The sequence below is a fragment of the Mus caroli genome, unplaced genomic scaffold, assembly GCF_978045245.1.
Source record: "Mus caroli unplaced genomic scaffold, Mus_caroli_1 scaffold_19, whole genome shotgun sequence".
NCBI lineage: Eukaryota > Metazoa > Chordata > Mammalia > Rodentia > Muridae > Mus > Mus caroli.
The window spans coordinates 6,875,765-6,896,788 of record NW_028227274.1 but is presented as its reverse complement, the minus strand read 5'-3'; the positions used below and the strand labels follow the sequence as shown (position 1 = coordinate 6,896,788).

The 21,024-nt window shown below is 42.5% G+C and overlaps 1 protein-coding gene across 1 annotated transcript in view; it reads right to left on the bottom strand.

Moving 5' to 3' along the window:
- Positions 1-2,107: 2,107 nt before the first annotated feature.
- The window catches only part of Colec12 (collectin subfamily member 12), a 173,831-nt gene continuing 154,914 nt past the window's right edge, over positions 2,108-21,024 (bottom strand). Inside the window, exons 8-10 of the mRNA XM_029472146.2 lie at positions 14,143-14,252; positions 6,116-6,261; positions 2,108-3,878 (exon numbers count right to left, since the gene is read on the bottom strand). Coding sequence (XP_029328006.1) covers positions 3,859-3,878; positions 6,116-6,261; positions 14,143-14,252 — 276 coding nt within the window. The 3' untranslated portion in view covers positions 2,108-3,858. The remainder of the gene's footprint in view (positions 3,879-6,115; positions 6,262-14,142; positions 14,253-21,024) is intronic.

Here is a 21,024-nt window from a genome sequence, read left to right as displayed (position 1 = left end):
TGGTCGCTTGTAACTGCTCAACTTTGCTGTTACAGGTCAGAAGCAACCACCACAGGCACTGCATTAGTTCCCATCACTACATACTCAACAAACGCAAGGTAGAAGAAGGAAAAGATTTTCTTTCAGTTCATACTTTTAGAGGGTTCAGAGGTCTCTTGCTCCTACTGCCTTGGGCTTATGGCAGCACAAAAATCGTAGTGGGAACAATGTGGTAGCAAAGGCCTATCTACCTTATTGTGGCCATGAAGTAAAGAGATAGAAAGACATTTTCCCAGTGACACAGTTCCCTCTCATAAGACCTCATCTCCCAGTGATGCCATAGGCTGGGGATCAAACATTTGTGTGTGACAGAAAGTAAATAAACCAATGAACCCGTGTTTTAATAAGTTTATTTATAAAAACAGACTATTGGCCATACTTGCTGATTCCTAGTCTAGTGTGAGCATGTACCATATAAAGATCTTACTACGGTCTTTCCTTTACAACCTCCTGTGTGTGGAATGTCCCTAGTTGGATTCAAGACATGCCTGTCAGCCTGTCTCTGACAAAGAAAAATTACTTCCTTGCTTTCTACCCAAGGTCCCATCTTTTCCTGGCATGGAACCCAACCTGCTTTAATGGGAGCTACTTCTCTATAAAGAACTGTTCCCTCACTTACCTGGGCCATGTTATTAGGTGTCTGCAATGACTTAAAACTTGTTATTTCCTTAGCTGAACCAGGCACTTGAAAGATTTCTAAACAGAGAAAGGAACTAAGAGCATGACATGTCTCTTTGGAGCCAGACACTGTAGTAGGTGATTTCTGCATATCACCTCATTAAAGTTTGCAATGACTCTGTGAGATAGGTAGTAGGTGATTTCTGCATATCACCTCATTCAAGTTTGCAATGACTCTGTGAGATAGGTATAAGTAGATCCAGTGTACATTTGGCAAATTCCAATATCACAGTTAATATACTTGCTTTTTTTCTGTTTTTTAAAAAAAAGTTTGTTCATTAAAAAAAAAAATTAATCCTGACTGAAATTCCCACTCCCCCCATTCTTCTCACTCCCCCAGATCCACTCTTCCTGTTTCTCTTCAGAAAAGAGCAGTCCTCCCAGGAATATCCACTGAATATGGCATAACAAGATAAGTCTAGGAACAAACCCTTTAAAAAGATTTTTAAAAACTTTTACTTAGGTGTCTGTGTGTATCTGTGTGGGTGTATGGCAGCTGTGTCATGGAGGCCTTTAGTTCCCTGGATCTGGAGTTATAGAAAGTTGGAAAGGTCTCCCAAAGAAACCCAAAGTTCTCCAACTTGGGTGCTGAAAACTGAACTCAGATCCTCTGTAAGAGCAGTAACTGAGGTTTGGTTACAGTTCAGATTAAAGAACAACTAAATATGAATAAAACAGTTCACTTTCATGTGTCATGTGTAAAGGCTTAAAAGTCTCTCTTTGTTGAGGTGGTTCACATGTTCAATTTATCCATTATGATTTGCGGTTGTTGTTAAGGACACCTTTGATTTCCCATGACATATGTACCTTGTCTAGTATAGAAATTAATAACTGAAGAGGTTAGGTAGGTCTTAAATTTTTAATTTCCTTTTCTTTTGGCTAAATATTACATCCTAGGGTTCCAAGCTTACCTGAAATATTTATATGTGATCACTTCTCTGGAAGCTTACACTTTATAAGGGAAGAAAGAATATAGGTTGTAACCTCCTTCCAGCCTAGGCTGGCTCAGACCATCACCACTGAGGCAGAGCCACCTGCTGTGCTGCTTCTCATCCTTCTCCTTTGATGTGCCACTACCTGCTACCTGCTTGAGGCTGAACCAGTTCCCCAAGATCTTCCGGAGTTAACACTGAACTGTGATTTTTGCGAGTTCCTGCTAAAAGGCTGATCTGACAACTTCACAAGGAACTTGGCGTGACTGGGAATGGGCCTCCCCTCTTCTTTATAAAGCGTGTTCAGTGACATTAAAGTTGAACCTTGATCAGAATATTGTCTTGGTTCCATTTCTCTCTCTACCCGCCTAGATTTCCTCTTTTCTTTTCAGTTCCAAGATGCATCCCAGGCTCGAACCCAGACATGAGAGCCACAGGCTGGCCCCAACAATAGGTGACATGGGACAGGGGCTTGGACAACCCTCACCCTCTGCCTGAGCTATAAAACAGATGCAACAGGAGTACACACAAGTTTTAGAATCACAAGGGAGGATTCTTTGCAGGGTTCAACAAATAACCAAAAGTTTACTTTTGCATTTCATTTAGCCCATGTCTTGGAGTTATGTTTTGAGAATTCTACTTTCCAAATGGCATGTAGCTGGTTTCTTTCTTGCAAGCATCACTTGGCTGCCTTTGACTGATGTGACATTATAATCTCTTGCCTGCTCTGATATGAGTCTGACACTAAGCCTGTTTATAAATCAGCCTTAAACCAGGGCCTTGGAGACACCCAGATTCAGGTGCTCTGTCCGTCCTCACAGATGCTTCTCCATCATTCCAGATCCACAAAGTAGAACAAAAGCACATCCCAAGTCAACACTTCCTTTTTTGTTGTTTTTTGGTTTTCGAGACAGGGTTTCTCTGTGTAGCCCTGGCTGTCCTGGAACTCACTTTGTAGACCAGGCTGGCCTCGAACTCAGAAATCCGCCTGCCTCTGCCTCCCAAGTGCTGGGATTAAAGGCGTGCGCCACCACTGCCCAGCTTAACACTTCCTCTTAATGGAAGTGGCCAGTGCTGGGCTAGTGGCACAGCCTGCTTGAATGAGCTGTCATGATGTTCTCAGGCTTGAGCTCTGCCATCACAAGGGCATTTCCAGATGCTTCACGTGATTCATGGTTCTGAAGAAATCACACAGACATAGACACATACAACAAAAATTTTCTTCAGCTGGACAGATTAAATTTGAAGAGAAACTCCATGAAATTTTATTAGTACCACTATTGTTATCTTTGGCTTTATGTATTATATAGGTACATTAAAAAAAGGAAAATGATTGTAAAAGGCAAATATTTTGTATAAAAATACAAAGTTTAAAAGCTCTTTAAGTATGTTTCATATTATTACTAAAACGTGGCCTATATGTGTGCATCTGCATATTCTTCCTACATTTGGGATTTTAGAAACACACTGTTTACACAGAGCCAGTGTACTGGCTAGTTTTGTGTCAACTTGACACAGCTGGAGTTATCACAGAGAAAGGAGCTTCAGTTGAGGAAATGCCTCCATGAGATCCAACTGTAAGGCATTTTCTCAATTAGTGATCAAGGGGGAAAGGCCCCTTGTGGGTGGGACCATCCCTGGGCTGGTAGTCTTGGTTCTGTAAGAGAGCAGGCTGAGCAAGCCAGAGGAAGCAAGCCAGTAATGAACATCCCTCCATGGCCTCTGCATCAGCTCCTGCTTCCTGATCTGCTTGAGTTCCAGTCCTGACTTCCTTGGTGATGAACAGCAGTATGGAAGTGTAAGCTGAATAAACCCTTTCCTCCCCAACTTGCTTCTTGGTCATGATGTTTGTGCAGGAATAGAAACCCTGACTAAGACAGCCAGTAACTCAACAACCAATGATAGTCTTTTTCTGATTGGAGCATTCCATATTTGGAAAGATATAATTTGCATAAATTGTATGGTTAATGGCTGAGAAAAATCTATGTGATTCAGTCCATTTGTACACTGGAAATCAATATATCAACTTGGGGGAGCATTTTAGCCCCCTAGTCCTTGGGCTATGGTGCAGTAGGTGTCCATTTATTTTGAATAACTACTTTCCAGGGCTTTTTCCACTCAATCTGGTGAGAAGTGATGGAATCAGAAACGAGCATTCTTCGACTTTCAGAGGCACCAGAAAATATGTTTCTGCTATTATATCATGCTGTTATAATATGGATGATGGTACTGAAACAGAAAAATAAGGATGGGCATTAGTTTTGTTTGAAAAATAAAATTATTTACAACTTAAAACAGGAGGAATCTTTAGGAAAGAGCACAAATGGCATTATTGAAAGAAAAGTGTTTTTTTTTTTTTTTTTTTTTTCTCCAGATTAAGCAATGCGGGGCAAGCAGACCGTGCCACCAGACAGAAAAACTGGTAAGATTGAAGTAAGTTCAAAACCCCGGAGAATCTCAAAATTGAGAATGGGAGGTGTGGAACCAGTTTCCTGCCAAGCCAAGGTCTACCTGTTCTGGAATGTGTAACCATGACACCCCACTGAGAGGACCATGACGACTGATCACATAACATAAAAATCTGGAGTCCTCCATGCTGACCAGTTACCTAGATAGGCCCCAAATGTTTAGCCAATGAACTTCCCTTATTGGGCTTTCCTTCCTGCAAAAGGTGTTTAATCCTTGGTTCACCATGAGTAAGACACATGCATTTACATCTACCATAAATCAAGTGGTTTGGACAAGCCAGGACAGTCTCCTTCATCAGGGATCACCTGGTGGTGGTGGCATGGTAGGGGCTTAAAGAGCCTCACCTAAATCTCCCAGAGAGGCTGTCTCTGTTTCAGCCTTTGTGTACTCTGGCACTCACTTGGAGCCAAAATGGATTCTGTCTTGTCCCAGGTCAGCCATACCCCTCCTGCCTAGGGCATAGGAGAAGTGCAGCCCCATGACCCCCATTCTCAACTCTCTGATATCCCCAGTGGTATCTGAGTACACAGGAGCGTAAGGACCACAGCATCTGTCCTAGATCTCGTCCAGACCCTTATCACGGACTATGTTCTGTCTCCCCTGAGTGCCTTGCTGGCAGGGTCAATTTTGGGGAACTATGTTCCCTACTCAATACTCTTTTGAGCAAACAAGGCAAACACATCATGCCTGATTGTCACCATCAACTATAACCCCATGTTTAGTGATCCATGCTTCTGCCCCTTAGCTGACCACTGTGTGTTCCTTATTTGTTTTGAGACCTGTAGCATTCACACTAGTATTCGATACATCAAAAGTACTCTGTAAATGTCTTGAATGTATATGTAATTTATGTCCCAGTTACCTCCAAAAATAATATGAATAGAATCTAGATAGGTCTTTTAAAATTACTAATTAACAAAAATAGATTTACTGAACTCTAATTTACAGGTAATGCAGATCGTCCATGTAAAATTGCTTTTTCCTTCAGTGCGTCTTAGTGTATTTCTTCTTAATTTTAATTTTGTTTATATAATGCATATGCGTGTTTTGCCTGTATATATCTGTGCATCACTGGCCTGGCGTTTGAGAGGCCAGCTGAGGGCACCATATCCACTGGATTGGAGTTACAGACGGTTGTGAGATGCTGTGTGGATGCTGAGAGTAAAACCAGGGTCCTAAGTAAGAGGAGCAAGCGCTCTTTTTTTTTTTTTTAAAGATTTATTTATTTATTATATGTAAGTACACTGTAGCTGTCTTCAGACACTCCAGAAGAGGGCGCCAGATCTTGTTACAGATGGTCGTGAGCCACCATGTGGTTGCTGGGAATTGAACTCTGGACCTTCGGAAGAGCAGTCGGGTGCTCTTACCCACTGAGCCATCTCACCAGCCCCGAGCAAGCGCTCTTAACTGCTGAGCCAACTCTACAATCCCCTTAGTATATTTTCAAAGTTGTGCCGTAGGTCTAAAGATTGCTGTCATCTCCAAAGAAAGCCCATACTCTTAGCATTCCTTCCACCTGCCACCACAAACTTAGTTCTAATGAAAAGGAAGACGCTCTGTTTAAAAGAGGGTCAAATAGTAAATGAAGCTTTAGATAAACTCTTATGTAGTCAAGAAGAATATCTACAAGATTTTTTGATGTAAGCATTTTTAACTTATGCAGATTATAACTCTCCACTACATTAGCACAAAACCTGGCTTATACTAAATGCTCAGTTAAGTACATGTGGTTTCACTGAGTTGGCTGGATGTGAATGTCCACACCACTCCAAAGATATCACACTGGTACCATATGTTAAAGAACAATTAACTGGCAATATGATAAATTAATGAGTTATTGTTATTCCCCTAGTTTGATAACTTACCTTGCCATGAAGTAGAAGAAGTGAGTTGGAAGCTCAGGCCTGAGAGCCTGCATTCAGAGTCCTTCTCAACACCTCTCCCCTTTAACAAGACCTAAGCCCTGAAGCTCCATAGTAAACTGTGAGGCTGCTTACCTGCCTCCCTTTCCTTCTCACAAATGAAGTTATTGATTTCATCACACTGGAAGTCATTCCACTGTCCTGCGTAAATCAAGCCAGCACAGTCTTCTCCTGGCCCATGGCCACTGCCCCAGTTATCTGGTTGTCCAGCTTTCCAGTTTCTTTTAACAAAACAGAAAAGGACTGTTATCTGTACAGCATGCAGATGTTTTCTTTGCTCAAAAACAGTTGAGGGATGTAAACACAAAGCCAAAACATGCCATTTGCTGTGGAATGGAAATGCATTATTTAGAAAACTGCTCACTTTCACTTAGCTGTTTGCAGAGAGGCTGAAAAGCAGCCTGTCCTTGCAGGCTTGTTATCTCTACCATAGTGAGATCAACCCAGTGAACCTCATTATTACGTGGAGGGGATGAATCCTTTGACATAGCTGGTAAATGGCCTTCAACTGTGTCCTGCAGTGTGGACTTCTGGGCATGTGTATACAGTAGGTAATATATGCACTCTTGGGATATCTTACACAAATATGCATGCATGCATGCTCTTGTGAGAATACACAGGGATCAATGTGTGTCAATGGTGTGTCTTGTCTCTAACGGGTCAAAAGGTCTAGAAGAGAAAGTGAGAGCACCTTGATACACAGTTACAAAAACCCACAACCACAAACAATTAGTTGTGGCTCTGGCATAGCTGTACATGGTTGACAATTTCAGAAAATAATAATTTAATCTTACTGAAAACAACTCAAATATTTTACTACCTCTTTTGGGAAAGTGCTTTTATTTTCATGTATGATAGAGGTAGAGGGAAAGAGAGAGGGAGAGAAGGGGAATGAGTGAGTGAGCTGGGGAGGAAGGGAGAGCTACAGTGTGTGTCAGAGAATCAACTCTTTCCTTCTAGCATGTGGGCCCTGTGTCATCAGCTTTGGTGGCTGATGCCTCTATCCACTGCGCAATCTCTCTAGCTCAGGAGAGAAGATTTTCATTTTTATTGATTTATTGAATGATTGATTGACAGTGAATAGTCCTAGCTGGATTTGAACTCAGATATCTACCCGTAAGTCCTCTGAAATGTTGGGATTAAAGGTGTGTACCACCATTCCTGACTAGAAGAGCATTTGCCGTCGCCATTGTCGTTGTTGTCGACCTCCTCCTCCTCCTCCTCCTCCTTTTCATCTCCCTTCTCCTCCTTCTTCTCCCTCTTCTCCTCCCTTTTCTTATCCTTTTTAAAGACAGGGTCTCTCCATGTAGTCCTAGCTGTCCAGGAGCTCACTATGTAGATTGGGCTGGCCTCAAATTCACAGAGATCTTCCTGCCTCTACCTCCCTAAAAGTGTCAGAAAGAGGGTTCTTAAAACAAGTTTTCTGATTTTTTTGCAGGGGGTTTGAGGGGAGATTTAGGCAGGCCTGAGAAAGAACCAAGACATTTGTGCATGCTAGGTTGAGTCTTCTACCACTGCCTCTGCCCATGTTAAGCCTTCCTTTTACTTTATTTTAACATTAGGTCTCACTAACTTGCCCAGGCTGGCCTTGAATTCATTCTGTACTCTATGCTAACCTTTTTTTTTTTTTTTTTTTTTTTTAATCTTGTGATCATCCTGCCTCAGCCTCCTGAGTAGCTTGAATTCCAAGCCTGAACAAGTTTTCATTAGGATGAGTTTATTTGAGGCTCTTTTACTTGGATGCTGCTGCTCAAAGCAGGACTTCTTGTGACTTTATAATTCTTGATTCTGGCTCCATGCAGTAAATTAAGTGTGGCTCCAGACTCTTTTCTGGAAGGTTCTTTTGAAGAAGCAAGTTCATCGTTGTGGTTTCTGCTTAAGGAAAGAAACTGACTTCTTACCCTAAAACATCTGTAATAAAGGTACTCCCAGCAATGACTCACCCCCCAACTAGCTACAGGGTACCTGAGAGCTCCCCTTAGGTGAGAACTCATATTGCCCTTCATCTTTTGACAATGAGATCATCAGAGTCAGAAGGCAGTGAGAAAGAAAAGGTGATTATAGTTAAACAGTGGGGCAGCATGATAGAAGTAATACTCAACTAATTCTAAACCTATCTATCTAGGGACTTGATAAAAACTCTGAGCCCAGGTAAATCTAGTGAAGCGAAGGTGATTCAGAAGGAACAATCTACCAACAAGAGGAAACTACTAGGAAGAATTAGAAAATATTACTCACTGCACTGATCCTCAGAGAGAATGTAACAATGAGCTGAGTTTAATTCAGGCAATGGTAACAAAGGAGCACGGAACGAAGTTCCATTTCTCAGGGAACTTACATAACAGAGGTGAGGATGAAGTTAAGACTCAAACTGTCAGTGGTGCCAAGAGGGACCACTGGAAAGAAAAGGAGCTTCCTTGAAGGCAACCTCTGCAAAGGTTAGTAGTACCCAAGGAGCTTGTTCACGTCTAATAGCAATGGTGATTTTATTTTCTATAATTTTATATTAATTATAATATATTAATTTTACATCTCTTTATATCTTTGATTCCAAAATGTATTATGTATTTGATATATATATATACATATATATATACACACACATATATATTTGATATTCTTGATTTCTCAGTTAATTGTAAAAGTGTATGTATGTATATACACACACACACGGTTTATTTAGATTCAGAGGATCTGCTTAGTATGATTTTCTTGCATTTTACTTTAAGTCATTTAAGATCATACAGGTAAGAAGGACTTACTGATTAAACAGAAAGGGAACCATTCCCAACTGGGTTCAAATCACTAGAATTCTTTATGTAGAGTGCTCAGAGATTTCCTTATGACTAAAGGCAGCATAAATTCTGTGGCGCAGAGGCAACTAAGATACCCAGCATGGGTGGCAGCTGGGATGAGAAGCTGGGGTCTCAGAGCATCTCTGGAAAAGCTAAAATTCCATGGAGCAACCGCTGGGCAAAACCCTTAGTTTGTATGCTTGTAACAGAGAACAGAGCATGTCAGATAAGCAGAATGTGTATGTAATATTTTGGAATGTTAGCCTAAACAGTGCCTTGACTGCATTCACAGGTAGGCTCTGGAAAGAATAACATGAGCTTGGCCATATTACAACACATATGTCATAGCAACGTGAACGCTTCTGAGCACCCCAGGAACCTTAGACACACTTGAGCAGCTCGACAGCTGTAAGTGATTTGCAAACACACAAACATGAACTATGGAGAGTGCAGCATCCCAGAATTTTGGGCTACTCTTAATATTAGCAGAGCATATACTTTCTGTCTTGGGAATAGATCCCTCCAACTTTACAACTTAATATTTTTTCCATCAACCACAAGATTAACCAAGACGACAGCCAAGAAGCTTCTGCTGGTAAGGGTCTGGCTTCCAAACAAGAAGATGTCACTGGTGAGAAGCGTCTCTTGAAGCAAGATGTTTTCCCACTGCAAGGGCCCCTGTTGTGGAAGATTCCTCTCTGTGGCCTGGGCCAGTGCCACCCTGGCAGGAACACGAAGTGTTGACTAGCACGAGCTGTTGTTGAAGTAGAAGAGACTGAAGAGTCTCTTCTGGCCCTTACTGCTCTATAGCACAGTGCTATAAACCTACAACATGCGTTATATAACTGAGCAGGACAACAGCCTATTTTATCCTTGTAACATAAAAATCAAAGCAATTATGTGAATTGTGTTATCACATTTCTAGCAGATAGTATCTGGTAGACAGGAGCGAGGGGAAAAGAAAACGTATAGGGGCTTTTGGCAGAGTGGGTGGGGGTCTTACTGATTTAAGGTGGACAGAGTCTTGGTCCTTTCCATATGAATCTGGTTTACCCCGGGGAAGGCAGCCTTGATTTAGTAACAGTGACAATTAGCCAACCAACACATCTGCAGTTATTCCATTACGAGTTATTATGCCTCAGTGAGAGAGGATGTGTGCATAGTCCTGCTGGGACCAGACATCCCAGGGAGGGATGGAACCTAAGGGGAGCTGCCCTTCTCTTAGGAGAAGGGGAAGGGGTAATGGAGGAGACGGGAGCTGTGATTGGAACATAAAGTAAATAAAAAAATAGTGGAAAGAATCACTGTGCCCCTAGTCTTACCAACACTTCTGCGGTCCCTGTGTTGCTGCTTTCCTGATTTTTCTATTCTTTTCCTTCTACTTAGTCATGTGTGGAGCTGATCCCACCCAGGGCTTTGTACAAGCCCCTCTGCTTATTTTGAGGTTCATTTCTTCTTTATTTCTACCCTCATAAAGTGGAAGCTTAGGTCACTCCTTTCTAACCTTTAAGAAAATGTAGGGCCAAGCATGGTGGCATGTAGTTTTAATCCCAGCACTTGGGAGGCAGAAGCACATAGATCTCTCAGAATTTGGGGCCAGTCTGGTCTATACATCAAGTTTTGAGACAGCCAGAGCTACATAGAAAGACATTATCTCAAAACTAACAACAAAAACCCAAACACAGTGTTTCAGAGCTGTTAATGTTTCCCTAAGCACTATTTTAGCTTCAGCTCATAAATTTTGATATGTTCTCATTGTTTAAAGACATTTTTAGACTTTCACTGTAATTTCCTCTTTGATCTATGGACAAAATCAGGCATCACCAGGGTGGTATGGCCATAGCCTCTTCTTTGGTCTACGTTATTTAACTTCCAAATACTTTATAGCTCTTTAGCTATCTACTTGTTTGAGGCTACAGAGCATAGTCTCTATAATCCCAGTTCTTGAATTTACTGAACTGTGCTTGGTGTCCCACTGTGTCGTTTATCTTTTACACAAGGATAACCCCTCTCATTTACACTCCTATCCTCCTGCTCCAGCTGCCACCTCCCTGTGGACATCTTGGGACAATGTAGTCCCAAGTGACTGAGGATGGATCCTAATCTCCAGTCATGGTATAGATACTGGATGTAAAGTCACAGGGCTGTGGTGACATGAAAGAAACAAAGGTGGTGTGTCTAAGATAGGAAGTTGTCTTTTCTCTGATAGGATTATGTTATTGTTATTTTTAAAAACCATATCTACAACTGGTATGTCCAGCAATCTACATTGTCCTTCAGTATTGTGTTGAAATCACATTGGTATGTAGGCTTATGGCACATGAAAACTGGCCATGGCCCCAGCCCAGGGCATCTGACATACTCCCTTTCTCTAGCTGGTCCTTACCTCCTTTAGTACAGTCAAGTGAAAGGCTCTGCGAGTCAGTGTGTCTGAGGATAATATACCTGAGTCAGGTCTGAATGTGCCTGAAGCAGCTGGAATTTCTTCGCTGTCACTACAGCTTTTTATCTGTGTGTTCTAGCCCTGTCTTCCCGAACCATGTATCACTGAAAATAACAGCATAGAGCAGAGGCAATGGAGGAGAGGTCTGTCCCTGAAAACTGGCTCCTCTTTTACAGTAACCACAAAATCCTTAAATAATTTCAAGTGGGCGGGTGCGTGTGTTTTGGAGAAAAAGGGTGAAAGGAAAGTTGTGTACTTAATTCCTCTGTGGCTGGGCAAGGCGTGGGATGGTTCCAGAGCCATTGGCTTCTGGTTTTGAAAACATTTAAGATGGCTGGCCAGAGTCCTTCCTTGACTGTTTGGTAGAACTCAGCCATGAAGCCTCTGGTCCTGGACTGTTCTCTGCTGGGAGGCGTTTGATGACTGTGTGAATCTGATTCGTTAGTGTTTGCTCTGCCTTCCTGTTTCTTTTTGACTTGATCTTTCTAAACCACTTTGTTTCTCGAAATGTGTGTGTTCATCTAGGCTGTTTGATTTGTTGGTGTATAGTTGTTCATAGTAACAGTTTATAATGGTCTTTGATGGTTATGATCTAGAAATCACTGCTGGTAAGAGAAGGAAGGGAAGGCAAGTGGACAGAGTCTTGGAGGCTCAGAATCAAAAGGGGAGGGCAAAGGAGAGTCTGAGCATCTTGGGAAAGAGTTTCGGAAGATTTATCTGGGAGGTTAGGGATGATGTTGTAAGATGCTTTGTGTCTCTAATTAAGATCATGCACACTACAAATTCTGGGGAGTAACAGTTCCCAATTCTGACATATTTTACTGTGGAAGCAGTCACAATTATGACAACAGTAGTAACACCCACAGGCTTTCTCTAGTGCTTTCCAGGGGACAAGCTCTATACTAAATTCACACACATACACACTGTCTCTGCATGCTCATATGTGTGTGCATACCAATGCTTTGCATACCAATGCCCACAGAAGTGGAGTCTTGCAAAGCATATCCCTGCCATTCTAGGTGCTGGCCTGACCCCAGTGTGTGTGTGTGTGTGTGTGTAAGTATTAACAGAGTCCTTTTGTCAACTTCATTTTACCACATGGGGACATGGTGATTTCATGTGACTGAGGTGTCAGATCCAGCCTAAGTCCAGTTCTCATTCAAATTTGTATTTTATTCCCTGGATGGGCCTGGCTCTTTGTCTAGATTGTAGTGTTTATTATTATATGTCAAACTAATTTAGTCTTTGAGACCTCATACAACATCTGCCTGATTTATACTTGCCTTTAGAGCTTGATCCTGGGGAATTTTCCATGTACATATATGCCTTTGGGTAGAAAATGAGACACACAGTGTCTATGGTGGCTGAAGTGTAGGAGTCTAAGCTTCCAGGGTGTGGGCGGGGTGGGCTCCAGGGTGGCTGTGGCTGGTGGCAAAACTCCTGGTAAGATGAGTGATGTTATCCTTCTTGGGGTCCAGGGAACAATTCTAGTCTCTCCTCCCAGCCTCAGAATTCTTCCTGGACCCCAGGGAAGAGGGCAAAGCTTTACCTTTGAAAGCTGGAGCACTTAGTAACATTCCAGCTCAATCAGTCCCATGCAAGCCAATAGAATTTAAGATTGAATTTTGCGGTCAAACCCAAATCTTTCCTTCCATTTACTGCAGAAAAGAGGGAGATGGATTTTTCTTCTTAGCTTCTCTCTTAAAAAGATATTCAGGCTCTCTTGACTATCAAACAAAAAGCACTAACCTCCGACTGCCATTCCTGCTTCAAAGTCATGGCCGCTCCTGCTTTGCATGCCAATGCCCACACAAGTGTGGCAAAGCATCCCTGCCATTCTACGTGCTGGCCTGACCCCAGTGTCTCTCAGAGGCAGGCACAAAGAGCAGGTAGAGTACCTGAGATCAGGTAAGGATAGGTGTACCTTCAGCTTTGGGGCAGACCTAAGATCCACTTCCACGTTTGCTCATATTTGTTTTTTCCCTTCAGAGATGGCCTTCTGATTCCATCAATGTCCCTCTCACGGTCGTCATGGGGAGGGTTTAAAAGGAGAGAACTGCAAGGTGCAGCAATGCAGGTCTGATGTAGCATTTGGGTGCTGAGGGCAGACGACTGCACATTCCAGGTCAGTGCAGGTTACATGTGTAACTCAGATCTGGCTGTTCCTATGCCGGTTTGAGACTATCTGGCCTTTCTGTCCATCACCTCAGCCTCTGGGCAACTCTTGAGCTACCTGGAGTCTCACTTCAGTGCCTGTAGACTACCTCAGACCAGAAGCATCCTTCCCTCATCGGAGAGCAGCTTCCTGTGATATGCTGCTGATATTGCTGGCTTGTTTGTCTCTAGCAAACTGAAGGCCCCTCACAGGTGGATATTTACAGGTTCTCCACTTTCTCTCCAGAAGAAGAAAGGCAAGATTTGAGAAAAGAGTTGGCAGAATTTAGTTTTCTCTTATCCTGCAGAAGATGGACATTCTGGGATCCTCTGTGCAGCACACTTGGACTTCCTGTGTATGAGAGATCTACAACCTTGGTGTGTACAACTTAGACTCAAATCACATTTGGGTCAGAAGCCTGATCAAGGCTAGGACTTCCCCAGTCCTCAGAAATATGTCCAAGTGAACACTGATCATTCGGAGAGGCTCTGGGCCATGTTATCCTTCCGAAGTGCTCCACTTGACAGCACAGTGACTGTCTACCATTGCTTCCCTACTAGGAATAGGCAACTGGTACAAGGAGCCCAGGCCCTCAAGAGGATGGTGTGGGATACACCTAAGGTCATTAAGGGAAAGTCGCAGGAAGCTAGGCCATTGTGAAAACATGGGGAGGCAAGTGCATGCCGCTGTCCACAAGTCCCACACTCACTTGTAATCAACAGGTGACCCGTCTAGCCACTTCCATTCGCTTTCCTGCTCTGAGTCTGTGAGGCCGATCCAATGGCTTTCTCTCCCCACGGTATGCTTTTTTATCCATTGCTGAAAAGGAAGCAGGAGGTGTTCTTAGCCCATACAAAAGAGCTCTTGTTTAATAAAACTGACAAAAATAATTTCTCACCATTTTTAAGGGTCCTAAGCTGCCCACTTTGTATTGCATTTGTGTTGTGGACAGTGTTTCACTAAGACTATGTTTAACGAGTAAAAGCAAGGTTCTTCTTTGGGATCCCTAAGAGTGACTGGTGTGGGCCCTGTTTCCCATCAGTCACCCATCTGTGAGCCTCTGCCACGCTGATGAACTTGTTTGGGCTCACGGCCTGACTGCTGTTTTCCTATGCTCTGTGCGTGTTACTATAACCCATATTTCAGGGTTGTGTCTGGTAGAGATGGGTAGTGACTGGGAGGACATGAGCGTTGTTGTCAGTTGGGTTTTGGCTTTGCTTCTGCTCTTTGCCCTCTGAGAAGAAGTTATGTAGACCTTGTGGGGCCTCAGAGTAACTTATCTGTGAAATGGGGGAACCAAAATCAGTTGTACACGGCTGTATTCCCAGCCCCTGGGGAGGGGATGCAGGGAAATCATCACAGTCTCTAGGCCATACTAGTTTACATGGCAAATTCCAGACATTGCTAGGCTTTGTTTAAAAACAAAACAAACAAAACAAAAAAAACCTAAGGGGAAGGATGGCAATTATAAGGTTTATATTACAGGGTTGCTGTGAGGTTTTAAAAAAGGGCCTTGCACATGACAGGGGTTAATAAAGGGCCACTATCATTCTCACACATGGGCCCTTACCAACCTCCTTTGAACCAACATGTCTGGTTTGTGGTGCTCCACCCCAAACCTACTCATGTCTCTCTGCCCCCCCCCCCCCCCCCCCCCGCTCATCCGCTGTGCTGCAATTCTCCAGAAAGCCACCAGGTGGAGCTATATACCTGTAGGCCTAGGACTCATGAGAACTGATTCATTCTCATATTCTTTCTTTCTTTCTCTCTCCCTCTCTCTCCCTCTCTCCCTCTCTCCCTCCCTCCCTCCCTCTCTCTCTCTCTCTCTCTCTCTCCCTCTCCCTCTCCCTCTCCCTCCCCCTCCCCCTCCCCCTCCCTCTCTCTCTCTCTCTCTCTCTCTCTCTCTCCCCTCCCTCTAACTTTTTCTAGAATTGGTTTGATTCTTGGGAGTTTAGATAATGAGACCCACCCCAAGGAGAAGGACATTTCCTGAGTAGTCTCTCAGTTCCACAGCCATCAGTACATCATTCTGTATACACTTTGAGGACATGAGAACCAAACCTAACTTTCATGTACATGTAGATCAACACAAGATAGAAACATGGAAAGAACTACATGATGCTATTAGTTACCAGTGTTTTCTGCTTTGGGGAAACAAACACTGATGAAAGTCTGTGAAACTTCCTTTTTTTAAATAGATATTTTCTTTATTTACATTTCAAATGTTATCCCCTTTCTTGGTTTCCCCTCTGAAAATGCCTTATCCTCTCCCCTGCTCCCCCTGCTCCCCAACCCTCTCACTCCCCCTTCCTGGCCCAGGCATTCCCCTATACTGGAGCATAGAACCTTCACAGGACCAAGGGCCTCTCCTCCCATTGATTACCGACTAGGCCATCCTCTGCTATATATGCAGCTAGAAGCACAAGTTCCACCATGTGTTTTCTTTGATTGGTAGTATAGTTCCAAGGAGCTCTGGGGGTACTGGTTAGTTCATATTGTTGTTCCTCCTATGGGGCTTCAAACCCCATTCAGCTCCTTGGTTACTTTCTCTAGCTCCTTTCATTGGGGACCCTGTGCTTCCTCCAATGGATGTCTGTGAGCATCCACTTCTGTATTTGTCAGGCACTGGCAGAGCCTCTCAGGAGACAGCTATATCAGGCTCCTGTCAGCAGGCTCTTGTTGGCATCTGCAATAGTGTCTGGGTTTGGTGGTTGTTTACGGGATGGATCCTCAGGTGGGGCAGTCTCTGGATGGTCATGCCTTCAGTCTCTGCTCCAAACTTTGTCTGTGTAACTCCTTCCATTCGTATTTTGTTCCCCCTTCTAGGAAGGATCAAAGTATGCACACTTTGGTCTTCCTTCTTCCTTGAGTTTCATGAGTTTTACAAATTGTATCTTGGGTATTCTGAGCTTCTGGGCTAATATCCACTTATCAGTAAGTGAATATCATGTATGTTCTTTTGTGATTGGGTTACCTCACTCAGGATGATATCCTCCAGATCCATCCATTTGTCTAAGAATTTTATAAATTCATTGCTTTTAATAGCTGAGTAGTACTCCATTGTATAAATGTACCACATTTTTGTATCCATTACTCTGTTGAGGGGCATCTGGGTTCTTTACAGCTTCTAACTATTATAAATAAGGCTGCTATGAACATAGCTGAGCATGTGTCCTTATTAAAAGTTGGAGCATCTGGGAAAATGTCCAGGAGTGGTATTGCTGGATCTTCTGGTAGAAATATGTCCAGTTGTCTGAGGAACCACCAGAATGATTTCCAGAGTGGTTTTACCAGCTTGCAATCCCACCAACAATGGAGAAGTGTTCCTCTTTCTCCACATCCTTGCCAGCATCTGCTGTCACCTGAGTTTTTTATCTTAGCCATTCTGACTGGTATGAGGTAGAATCTCAGGGTTGTTTTGATTTGCATTTCCCTGATGATTAAGGATGTTGAACATTTTTTTTTTTAGGTGCTTCTCAGCCATTCGGTATTCCTCAGTTGAGAATTCTTTCTTTAGCTCTGTTACATGTTTTTTTTTTTTTTTTTTTTTTTTTTTAGGGTTATTTGGTTTTCTGGAGACCAACTTCTTGAGTTCTTTATATATATATTGGATATTAGCCCCATAATGGATTTAGGATTGGTAAAGATCTTTTCCCAATCTATTGGTTGCCATTTTGTCTTAGTGACAGTGTCCTTTGCCTTACAGAAGCTTTGCAATTTTATGAGGTCCCATTTGTCAATTCTTGATCTTACAGCACAAGCCATTGCTGTTCTGTTCAGGAAAATTTCCCATGCCCATATCTTCCAGGCTCTTCCCCACTTTCTCCTCTATAAGTTTCAGTGTCTCTGGTTTTATGTGGAGTTCTTTGATCCACTTAGACTTGAGCTTTGTACAAGAGATAAGAATGGATCAATTCACATTCTTCTACATGATAATTGCCAGTTGTGCCAGCACCATATGTTGAAAATGCTGTCTTTTTTTCCAAAGGATGGTTTTAGCACCTTTGCCAAAGTTCAAGTGTGTGTGGGTTCATTTCTGGATCTTCAATTCTATTCCATTGATCTACCTGTCTGTCATTGTACCAGTACCATGCAGTTTTTAATCACAATTGCTCTGTAGTACAGCTTGAGGTCAGGCAAGGTGATTCCACCAGAGGTTCTTTTATTGTTGAGAATAGTTTTTGTTATCCTAGGTTTTTGTTATTCCAGATGAATTTGCAAACTGCCCTTTCTAACTCTGTGAAGAATTGCGTTGGAATTTTGATGGGGATTGCATTGAATATGTAAATTGCTTTCAGCAGGATAGCCATTTAGACTATATTAATCCTGCCAATCCATGAGCATGGGAGATCTTTCCATCTTCTGAGATCTTCAATTTTCTTTCTTCAGAGACTTGAAGTTCTTATCTTACAGATATTTCATTTCCTTAGTTAGAGAGTCACTCCAAGGTATTTTATATTATTTGTGACTATTTTGAAGGGGGTTGTTTTCCTAATTTCTTTCTCAGCCTGTTTATCCTTTGTGTAGAGAAAGGCCACTGATTTGTTTGAGTTAATTTTGTATTCAGCTACTCCACTGAAGTTGTTTATCAGGTTTAGGAGTTCTCTGGTGGAATTTTGTGGGTCACTTAGGTATATTATCATATCATCTCAAATAGTGATAGTTGACTTCTGCCTTTCCAATTTGTATCTCCTTTTGTTGTCTAATTGCTCTGGCAAGGACCTCAAGTAGTATATTGAATAGGTAGGAAGACAGTAGGCAGCCTTGTCTAGTCCCTGATTTTAGTGGGATTGCTTCCAGTTTTCCTCCATTTAGTTTGATGTTGGCTACTGGTCCTGTTTGTAACCAGTTTGTTAGTCTATGTCTTTTTATTAGGGAATTGAGTCCATTGATATTAAGAGATATTTTAAGGAAAAGGATATTGTTGCTTTCTATTATTTTTGTTAGAAAATTCTGTTTTGTTGTTAGAGTTGGAATTTTGTTCATGTTGCTATTCTTTTTTGGGTTTGTTGAAAGATTACTTTCTTGCTTTTTCTAGAGTGTAGTTTCCCTCCTTGTGTTGAGGTTTTCCCTTTATTATCCTTTGAAGGGCTAGAGTTATAGAAAGATATTATGCAAATTTGGTTTTGTCATGGAATGTTTTGGTTTCTCCATCTATGGTAATGGAGAGTTTTGCTGGTATAGTAGCCTGGGCTGGCATTTGTGCTCTCTTAGGGTTTGTATAACATCTGCCCAGGATCTTCTGGCTTTTATAGTCTCTGGGAAGAAGTCAGGTGTAATTCTGATAGGCCTGCCTCTTTATGTTACTTGACCTTTTTCCCTTACTGCTTTTAATATTCTTTCTTTGTTTTGTGTATTTGGTGTTTTACTTATTATGTGACAGGAGGAATTTCTTTTCTGGTCCAAACTGTTTGGACTTCTGTAGGCTTCTTGTATGTTCATAGGCATCTCTTTCTTTAGGTTGAGGAAGTTTTCTTCTATAATTTTGTTGAAGATATTTACTGGCCCTTTAAGTTGGAAATCTTCCTCCTCTTCTATACTTATTATCCTTAGGTTTGTTCTTCTCATTGTGTCCTGGATTTCCTGGATGTTTTGTGTTAGGACATTTTTTGCATTTCATATTTTCTTTGATTGTTGTGTCGATGTTTTCTATGGAATCTTCTGCATCTGAGATTCTCTCTTCCATCTCTTGCATTCTGTTTGTTATGCTTGCATCTATGGCTCCTGACTTCTTTCCTAGGTTTTCTATTTCCAGAGTTGTCTCCCTTTGTTATTTCTTTATTGTTTCTACTTCCATTTTTAGATCCAGGATGGTTTTGTTCAATTCTTTCACCTGATTGGATATTTTCTACTCTATTTCTTTAAGGGAGTCATTTATTTCCTTCTTAAATTCCTCCATTATCATCATAAGGAGTGCCTTTAGATCCATATCTTGCTTTTCTGGTGTGATGGTGTATCCAGGACTTGGTATGGTGGGAGAGTTTGGTTCTGATGATGACAAGAAACCTTGGTTTCTGTTGCTTCTGTTCTTATGCTTGCCTCCCACCATCTGATTATCTCAAGTGCTCCCTGTCCTTGATATATCTGATCAGAGCCTGTCCTTCCTGTAATTCCAGTTGAGTCAGAACTCCTCAGAGCCCAGCTTTCTTTGTGATCCTGTGATTCTGGGATCCTGTGATCTTGAGATTCTGGGTATGTTAGAGTTCTTAGCAGTCAAGCTTCGTTTGAGACTCTGAGAGTCCGGTGTGACCAAGCTCCTGGGATCCTGGGATCCTAATATCCTGGGGGTGTTAGAGTACCTGGAAGTGGTACCTCCTCTGGGGACAGTGGGGCTGTCTGGTGTGTTCTAAACCAAGGTAGACCAGTGCTGACTGGAAGGAACCTGAGCCACTGATCGGGTGGATTCCTTTGTCTGTGCTCCACCTTTCCCTAGGTATCCCTGGTTCTGTTGGAATAGATGTTGTATTCCACTCACCAGTGATCCTAAGATCCTGGGCTTGCTAGGGCGCCTGTGGGTGGAGAGTCCTTTGGAGAGTGCGGGACTGCCCTGCCGAGGTTGGGCCCAAGGTGGCCCGGTGCTGGCACTGAACGGAAGGCAAAACTTCCTTTTTTCAAAAGACTGCTTATCCATCCTGCCCACACATTGGAATTTAGGAGACTGAATTATTTGTGACAGCTGCTTCAGTGAAAATTAGTCCTAACCAGCTCTAAAACATACAGGTACCTAGGGACAAAAATTCAGTTCAAAGAACTTTGTCTGATGTGTCATCTCTGTACCCAAGGAAAGTAACAGCAGATACACAGGCTACATTAGGAGCCTGATATAGCTCTCTCCTGAGAGGTTCTGCCAGAGACTGACAAATACAGAGGTGGATGCTTTTAGCCAACCACTAGACTGAGCACAGAGTCCCCAATGGAGGAGCTAGGCAAGGAGCTAAAGGGGTTTGCAGCCCTATAGGAGAAACAACAATAGGAACCAACCAGTACCCCCAGAGCTCCCAGGGACTAAACCACCAATCAAAGAGTACACATCAAGGGACCCATGGCTCCAGCTCCATATGTAGCAGAGGATGGCCTTGTCAGTCATCAGTGGCAGGAGAGGCCCTTGGTCCTATGAAGGCTTGATGCCCCAGTGTAGGGGAATGCTAGGACCAAGAAGTAGGAATGGGTAGGTTGGTGAGCAGGGGGAGGGCGGAGGGGGGAGGAGGTTTTCAGAAGGGAAACCAGGAAAGGGGATAAAATTTGAAATGTAAATAAAGAAAATATGTAATAAAAATAAAAAATAAAAAGGTGCGGGGGCGGGGGGATTTCCAGATACTAGCTTTTTGTATTTGTAAAACTCATGTGGCAAATATTTTCTCTGCCCTTAGAATTTGAATGAGTCTCCTCTGTGAGTTACAGTTGCTTTAGGTTTGTTTTAGGTTGCTTCCACCTTATAAATTTTGAATTCATTCATATACTCTCATACCTGGATAAAGCCCATGCAAATTGCAGCCTTCCTTTGTCTATGAGACCATGAATTTTTGATCTCTTTGACTCTCTCAAAGGCATGCAATTTCCAAGTATAACTTATCTCTAAATTATAGTTTTC